This window comes from Orycteropus afer, unplaced genomic scaffold (assembly GCF_000298275.1).
Source record: "Orycteropus afer afer isolate SDZICR_OR568_19922 unplaced genomic scaffold, OryAfe1.0 scaffold00459, whole genome shotgun sequence".
NCBI classification, from domain to species: Eukaryota; Metazoa; Chordata; class Mammalia; order Tubulidentata; family Orycteropodidae; genus Orycteropus; species Orycteropus afer.
In genome coordinates, this window is record NW_006922046.1 from 1,124,401 (window position 1) to 1,133,326 (window position 8,926).

Genomic DNA, 8,926 nt, shown 5'->3' on the forward strand with positions numbered 1-8,926 from the left:
AGGAAAGGCTCTTGGTCGCGTTGCTACCTACGACCCCTCCACACAGGCCGCGGTCCTTAGCACGATCCCTTTCCAATAGCCTGTGATCGGAGAATCGGGCTTCTTCCCGGCGCCCTGGCTAAGACAGGGGGCGCCGCTCCGGGCTAGATTGGTGATGCCTGGACGCTGCGGGCGCCTGCGCAGTGGAAAGAGTCGTGCTCGCGCCGAAGGTGGTGCGTGGGGTCTCCGAGTGGGCAGGGGAGTGGCTGAGGCTGCTCTACCCTGGACAACTGTGCCATGGCAGACGAAGAGCTGGAGGCGCTGAGGAAGCAGAGGCTGGCCGAACTACAGGCGAAGCACGGGGTAAGCATGCCCGCCACACTAGTCCCTGGTGGGGCGCCGACTTCTCCTGAAGCGGAGGGCGCGGCCCCTCGCGGAAGCTGTAAGCACCACGGCCGGTCCCCGCAGCGGGGCCGACTCCAAGCCCAGCTTCCAACCCTTCGTTTGCCTCCGGCCTTAGAGTTCAGTCTGCATTGGATGCTGATCACTTGCGGGCCCTGAGCCAGTCCAGCCCACGGCCTTTCCTGGACCAGAGGTCTGTTTGCCCCAAAGGTCAGCTTCGCGCTGAAATACTTTCGGACCCCAGGTCGTGTACGAGTGCGGGAGCATTTCACCTAATACACGACTTAAGGTTCGAAAACACTGCTCAGCACCCCCGGAGTCCGTGCCGGTAGCTTTTGGATTTAGCCGCCTTTGACTACTGTCCGGCTAACGGTCAAGCGAGATAGTTTCCTAGAATTCAGTTGTTCTGACCCAAGGAGTCAACATACATTTTTTATGTGCCAGGTGCAGAGTGTACCACAGGGAACTGATGAACGTCCGCCCTGTTAGAGTTGACAGTTCAGGGAAGGGGCCGACACTGCACGCTAATCACATAAATAAGATGCTCACATAGTGACTCTGCTATAAAGAAAGGGAGAGTAACGAGTTCGAAGCAGTGTCCTCAGTATGGAGACACGTTTTATTTTCCTGGAGTTATTCTTACCACATAGGGTTTCATAGTATGGGGATTCTCCTGAATGGTTGTATTCTAAAACATTCTATTAGATTGTGACTTTAGAAGCTTTATCAAAACATTGTAATAAGGGGAAACTGTTTCACTAACTTGCGATGCACAACTTTTATAAAACAGTGTTTACTACTACAGGAACTTGTTACACATCAGAAACAAGTAGAATGTCTCTTTTTCTCCTCTGAATACTTAACTTGATTAAAAAGTAAAACACTTTTTTCCTTTCAGGATCCTGGTGATGCAGCACAACAGGAGGCAAAGCACAGGTATGTGCTGGAGCTCTTAACTTTTTGAAAGATGTTTCACTAAATAGTCTTTCCTTGTGAGCTCTGGTGGCGTAGTACCTAAGACATCTGACTGCTAACTAGAAGGCTGGCGGTTCAAACCCACCAGCCACTCCTCGGAAGGAAGGTTGGACAATCTACTTCCATAGTGATACTGTCTCGGAAACCCAAGGAGGGGTCACTGCGAGTCGGGGCCGACCCGACGGCACATAACAACAACAACATGCATCTAAAAGTTTTCCTAAGAGTGATTTTCCATAAATCATCAGTCTTCATTACTTTGTTAAACAAATGTGTACAGAGCCCCACAGCACTTAATACATTGTGTACTGCAGTTGTTGTTTTTCTACTAAACTATGTGTACGCTTAAAATGAGCATAGTAATATTATGAACTGCATAGGGTTATAGTGAGGATTTTGTGGGTACAGTGCCTCACACTTAGTAAATGCTCAATAAGTACTGTTAACTGTCACTGCTTTATCCCAGTACATGGTAAAGTATGTCACACATGGTAGGTTTGTTGAGTGACTGTTTTGATTACCCCATAATGCCACCTTTTAACTCATTCATTCTGCAAATATTTATTGCACATCTCTGGGCTAGGTACTCATGCTTGGTCTACAGAAACTGGCAAGGGAGAGAAAGATTCTCTGCTCTGGTTTACATTAGTGGGAGAAGCACTTGGGATAGTAGTATTGGTTATCAAAAATGTAGTTATGTCAATTTCATTCATTTGAAGATTTTTTTTTTTTTTACATTTTGACATCTGAAATGTATAATTGCTCACTCTTGTCCTGGGATCTTCCAGGGAGTATTTACTTTTGCTTCTGTCATCACCTGGGAATGTTTCTAACTTGAGAACTCTTTCCCTCCACCCTTGGTAGTGTGAACAAGAAACTTTCAAGGCTAAAATTAGCAGTTTTATATTCTCAAAAGATCTTTTTTTTCTTCCTCCTCTCAGGGCCAAGGTCAATGCATGCAAGCTTTTCTTGTTTACTTGTACTGATGATGTTGCTCTTTGATATCCCAGCTTTGTGTGGGTGGGTCTCTTATTAGCCACCTCATCTGGTATGTTTTTTCCAGTTACATCTTTGATTCCATGAAGTGTAGTAATAGTAGTTCATGGCAGGGATGAAGTATTCAGGTGTGATAGAAACAGTATATGGAAGTGGTCTTCAAGTCATGTTCTTTCAGCCCTAGGGCTTCTCAGATGGGAATGGTTAATGGGCACAGCCAGCCCCAACTCCTTCTCTGACTCAGCAAAAGCAGTTCTTTTTTTGTCTGTTTTCTTACTGAGTTCCTTGAAGGACTTCATTTTTTAGAAAAAGAAAAAAGTGTTCTGCTTTTAAAAGTTTGAAAACCATTGTCCTGTGAACATGAAGTACTCCCTACTTTTCTTGGGCAGGTAGGTGGAAGGAAGGATAGTTAGAGTTTTAATTCACTCCCCTGCCACACATACACACACACACACACATGCGCTAATAGATGCTGCATAGAACTGAGTCTTGAAACGTGGGATGTGGTTCTAACTTTCCATGCTTACCCATGTTTCTTTAACATTGCCTTCCTGCTTCTTCATCTTTAAGGGAACTAAATTACATTCATTAATCTCTTGGTGTTCCTAATTGCCTAAAATTCCACCACAGATTTCTAACACTAGGTACTTAATAATGTTGGTAGTGATGGTTGAACTGAAACTTGACCGAAAATTATGAAGTTTTAAAGTTTTACATTCCAAGCTGGTAGATTTACACCCACAAAAAATAATGCTGGCTTTTTGAGGGCAATGATGAACTCTTCGACTTTCATATAACTGCTGCTATCCACATAGCACCTACTACAGTGAAGCCTGGTTATACAGTAGGCATCATTTGAGAAATTTGTTGAGTTACTTATTTGACTGTCCAGTAGGAATGCTGACTACTTCATTCTAACCTTCCTTGTCTTACGTTTTTGTTGTAGGGAGGCAGAAATGAGAAACAGTATCTTAGCCCAAGTTCTGGATCAGTCAGCCCGGGCCAGGTGTAAGCATCTTCAGTTTCCTTTATTTTGAGGTCAAATAAAATTGGGTTTCATTATCTCTAGGTTAAATATTTAACCTAAAAACATTTGAAGTAGATTATTTGTAAGAAGTGTGACATTTATTAACCCTGGAGAAATGTGCTTAAGTCATTAAAGTACCAGTACAGTTCTTACTGAAGAGATGTTCTCTAAATGTGTATCAGGTAAAATTTATAGCAAATAGTTCACTCTTAAATTGGGTCAGTCATAAAATGTTGCTGTTGATATAGGTGATGGGGGCTTGGGGACTATTCTGTATTTTAGTATGTTTGGGATTTTTTATAACAAAAACCATGTAGAAAGGAAAACTGAGTCAATCAGAATGAACGCTTATCTTCTGTATTTTAAGCCCAGTTTGAATTTAGAAAAGGCAGCATTAGATGAATTACCACCATTGTTTGTCTTAAGCAAAGAGTTTTGGTACTTTTAGAAATATAAGGTAAAAAGCCTGTAGCGAGTGTTTTATTTACATGCGATATTGGTGGTTAATACTGTGTCAGACGAGTATATGTAGCAACAGATACATTACTCTAGAGGACAAACATATATTTTTTAAAAACAAAATGGCCTAGGGCTTAGAGTTTCAGAACCCAAGTTTAATCTTTGCTTCATCACTGCCTCTTTATAGCCTTGACTAAGACTGATGTGGCTGAAGTGTAGTTTCCTCCTTTTTAAGAGGGTTAGCAGTATTGTCTTCCTTACCTACCTCGATGGTCACAAGACTTAAAGTAATGGATGTGAAGTGCCTTGGAAATGTCAATGCATAGTTAGTTTTATAGTGTAACATAAATGCATTTAGTTTTAACATCTGTTTTGTATATGTATTTTTTCTTTTAGTGAGTAATTTAGCACTTGTAAAGCCTGAAAAAAGTAAAACAGTAGAGAATTACCTTATACAAATGGCAAGATATGGACAATTAAGTGGAAAGGTAAGTTTCAACTGCTTTGAAGCAACTCTAGCTAGTCCCTATTTTATTAAAACATGTCTCAAAAAGGTCAGTTTCATCTTTATCTGATTATAGAATTCTTGTTGACTATTTTTATAAAGAAATTTTAAAGGAGAGAATAGTTGTACCTACCATAAATCCTAAGATAACTAACTCCCCTGCCTAAAACACTCCTGCTTCTCTCCTTTCCTGATACTGCTATGGAACTTTGTGGGCATGACTGATATGGTCAGCTCACTTAAATTGTTTCTCCACTGGAAACAAGGTTTGTCAATACCACCAATTAAAATACTACCCTGTAAGTGGGAGTTAGGCTTACTTTGCAAATGAGGATGTGCTAAAATTTCTTGATTATTGTGTGTGCGAGTATTGTTTTGGTTCCCTAGTGCCACTCTGACAGGACTATACCACAGATGGGTGGGCTTGAACAAACAGGAATTTATTCTCTTAGTTTGGAAGGCTAGAAGTCCAAGTTCAAAGTGCCAGGCTCTAGGGGCTGGGTGAAAGCCCCTCAACCTTGGGCTTCAGCTCTGCCTCTTGCTCCCCACCCACTGAAGCTAGACGCTTCTCTTCTCTCAGACAGCTGCTGGCTGCTGAGGCTGACAAACCCAAGGTTGACAAGTAGAAAGGCACAGTCCCAGTGTTACCAAACACAGCTGGACATTGATTCAAGTCTGTTGAAAGTCCCATGATTGGCAGAGTATGGCAGGCTGCTGAATGACAACTCAGCTACATGTAGGTTCAAGCATGCCATCAGCTAGTGACCATTTCCAAAGCTGCTGCTTATATACAGGAAACAGACCACATCCCTAAAGCAGCTACTCCATGGTGGAGTTGATTGCCAGTCTCATCATAGGGAATAACTACCACCAGCTGCCCAGCCACTCAACCAGACCCAGCCAAGTTGACATACAACCTTAACTACCCACAAGTATATTCTGGAAAGCCTCACCTTCCTTCAAGATCCAGGTGATCTAGACTTTCTGGAGCCATGGAGGCTGGATGAACTCCTGACACTATTGACCTGAGATGATCTTTAAACACAAAATAGCCCCTGAAGCCTCTTAAAACCAAACAGTAGCTTACCTTAACTAGTGAAGAATGTCCTGCCTTGAACGTTGTGCTTCAGTGTTTAGTGTAAACGAGTACATCAAATTGACAGCAGCAACTCAAAAGATTAGAAAGGAGATTTAGGGGCAACGAGTTTATGTTAATAGAGGAAGGTGAGAATTATTGCACAAGTTGAATCAATGTGATCAATGTTACTGAATTGTACAGGTAGAAATTGTTGAATTGGTGTATGTTCTGTGTATATTCTCAACAAAAATAAATTATAAAGTTAAAAAATAAAAATGAGATGCATCTTGAAAAAGAAGGTTGGGGGACAGAAAAGGTTGGGTTAATGAAAATGGAGTAACTAGAATAGAAATGATGAGAATGTTGACACAATATATGAAAAATGTAACCAGTGTCTTGGGACAATGTCTAGAAATTTTTGAATAGGAGCCTATTTTGCTGTGTATACTTTCATCAGAAATACAGTACTTAAAAAAAACAAAAGACCCAGGTTAGCCCCACCTGTACTGGGAAGCCCTCTGCTGCCACCACAATCTGGGGGCGATTGTCAGTCTTTACTCAAAGGAACCCCTGACTCAAAGAGCCACTGATGGAAGACAGTAACTGGTTGGTCTTTTTATGAGCATGACTCATCTCCTTCAAGGTAGCATTTAAGCTTCTTAAGGGAAGAGGGGTGTCTTGTCTTTATCCCTGACAATTAACTTAATGTCTGGTTTAGGTAATCTAAATTTTCTGCTAATGATGATAAAGGTGTTTTTAAATGTGTATTAATTTTGAATTTTTCTGAGCGCTATTCTCCTTATCAAGTTGCTCCTTCTCAGGTAAGGAACAGCGGAGCAAATTTGATTAGAACATAAACCAGTAGTGATAGCGGTTTCAGCCCCCTGTCCCACCACTTTCTGTCCCACCATTCCTCTCTTGATCTGTGCTCACATACCCCAGAAAGACTGTATATGTTTCAATCTGCTGAGGTAAATTCTTTGTTGAAAAAGTACTATTTTTCTTTCTGGTTATCCTAGGTATCAGAACAAGGTTTAATAGAAATCCTTGAAAAAGTAAGCCAACAAACAGAAAAGAAAACAACAGTTAAAGTAAGTTTCCCAAATGCCCGTGGCTTGTAAATACTGACATGTGAAGTGATAAGTATTAAATATACACATACTGGATTGAAGCATGTCCCAGTTCATAGACATTTTCATTTTGTAACAATGGATATTTGGGGAGAAAGAATAAATATATTGAGGGGATCTAAACATAAAAAATATATTTAAGGCTTTTCAGGCCCCCTCCTCCCCTCCCTTAGATCACTAGGTTGTTTAAAGACTCCCAAAAATGTCTTGCCTAAAGTAGGTAGAAATTTTTCTTCTTAGAAAATGTGAGTTATGCTTTATTAAACATGTTATGACACTTGTTTAATTTTCCCCCCAGTTCAACAGAAGAAAAGTAATGGACTCTGATGAAGATGACGATTATTGAATTAAAATTATCTAGACTGGAACTTAATGGATCAGTTCTAGGACAGATAATACTTGGCAGAAGTTCTGATTAAACGTTTACTTTGTTTATAGTCTGTATATGCCTTTTAAAAAATAAACAATTATGCAAAATAAAACAATTGGAACAGTTGTTTTAGTACCATAGCCAAGTAAGCAGAAGATCTACATTTTGAGTTTTTTCCTTTCCTACCAAAAGTTTAGCATGTGTAGCAACAAAAGGTTTTGAACACATGTAGATCTACTCCTGTAAAGGAAACCCTGTGGGGCAGTTCTGTTCTGCACTATAGGGTCACTATGAGTTGGAATTTACTGAAAGTTACGTAACAACAAAAGCAGCATGAGTGGAGTTCCTGGGTGATGCAAAGAGTGAGGTGCTTGGCTATTAACTGAAAGGCTGGCAGTTCAGATCCACCCAGAGGCACCTTGGAAGAAAGGCCAGGTGACCAGTTTTTGAAAACAGCCACTGAAAACCCTATGGAGACAGTTCTGTTCTGGAACAGTTGGGTTCTCCATGAGTCAGAATCAAGTAGATGGTAACTGATTTGGTTTTAGCAGCGTGAACACATAGGTACAGTTGTTACATTAGTGTTAGGTACGAAAAGTGGCCTTAGCAGAAATAGAAGCTGCTGAAGCACTATTCAGTAAAAAGAAAATAATTTGCTGCTGCAGGTGCAATACTGTAGACTAAACTCCATGGACTGAAGTTAAATAAAATTTCACATTAGAGCACATCTAGTATTTCTTAAGACGTTAAGTGGGAGAGCAAGTAAACTGTTTCTCTTTCTACAGATAATAGAACTCTGCCATTTAATACACAATATATCTATATTTGGTTTTGTTTATAAACTGCCTTTCAAAGACACTGAGATTAAGTTATCTAACAAATATCAACCCTATCCAAAATAATCTCTCTAGTGTGATACTTCCATTGAAGAAAGTTACCAAAATAACTAGTAGATACTGGTAGTAACACTTTAGTAATAATAAACATATTTTTAAGAGGAATCACTTCCAGTTGGGACAGTTAAGCAGTTAAAAAAATTTGGTAGAAATGTTCTGATTCTTCCCTGATAAAAGTCTGAAGTGACTTAAAGTATCATATATTATGCTTTCCTTTCAACTTGATGGCACTGAGTTTATTATTTTCTTTTATTATTGGATTATGAAAAATACTAACTTTGCTCATAAATTAAAATCATGAATTTAACTTGAGCTGTTTGGTATAATTTCTTAAAATGTGTTAGTCCTATGAGTCCCAGCCCAGGATTAAGTTCATAACATTTAAGATGAATAGGATTAGTAAGAGAAAAGTAATGGGAAATGTGGTTTACGATCCTGATCTCTGCTTCAGTTAGCATACTGTAGTATGTGCTAAACTATTATTACATAGTTTACTATATTTTTATATATATTTACTATATTTGAGATTGGAAATTTATAACTATGAAGAATGTCACTGTTGGAGTAAGTTTCTAACAAATAAATGAGAACATTAAGAATATCAATTTTTTTTTAGAAAAACAGAACTATCATAAATACTCTAAAGTAAAATTTTGGTAAGGAGTTTTGAACAATAAAAATTCCAGATACACATAAATTTTGTTTAGGCTTCATTTACATGAAAGTGCTGAAGCAAGTTTTGTTACATGCTTGCTTCTGCAGAATAACTGCCTTAATGACAACTACCAGTGTGAACGTGTTTAAAGATTATCAAACTCCTATCCTCCAAAGATACTTAAGAATCAGTAGTAGTTGTGTGTATGGTGATAGAGGATCTAGACAGCAACACAGGGACAGAGTACAGTCAGGTCTGGAAAGCAAGAAGCGGTTATTCTAAATGTTCTCATTTATTCTCAGTAAACTGGCAGTATGTTGAAATCAGAACTTTCTTACACAAAATATAATGTCAGGCATTACCAACTTAGTCAAAGTTTAATTTTAAGTGGGAAATGCAATTAAAAACAAAAGTGTTCTTAAAAATAATTGAGGTAGAGTTCCAGCAAGATGGC

At 39.4% G+C, this 8,926-nt stretch overlaps 1 protein-coding gene across 1 annotated transcript; it reads left to right on the forward strand.

Moving 5' to 3' along the window:
* The first annotated feature begins 276 nt into the window (after window positions 1-276).
* Window positions 277-6,897, forward strand: PDCD5 (programmed cell death 5). The gene is made up of 6 exons (XM_007954336.2): window positions 277-342; window positions 1,280-1,317; window positions 3,299-3,360; window positions 4,235-4,326; window positions 6,441-6,512; window positions 6,850-6,897. The coding sequence occupies exons 1-6, from the start codon at window positions 277-279 to the stop codon at window positions 6,895-6,897; spliced, it is 378 nt and encodes a 125-aa protein (XP_007952527.1).
* The last annotated feature ends 2,029 nt before the right edge of the window (window positions 6,898-8,926 follow it).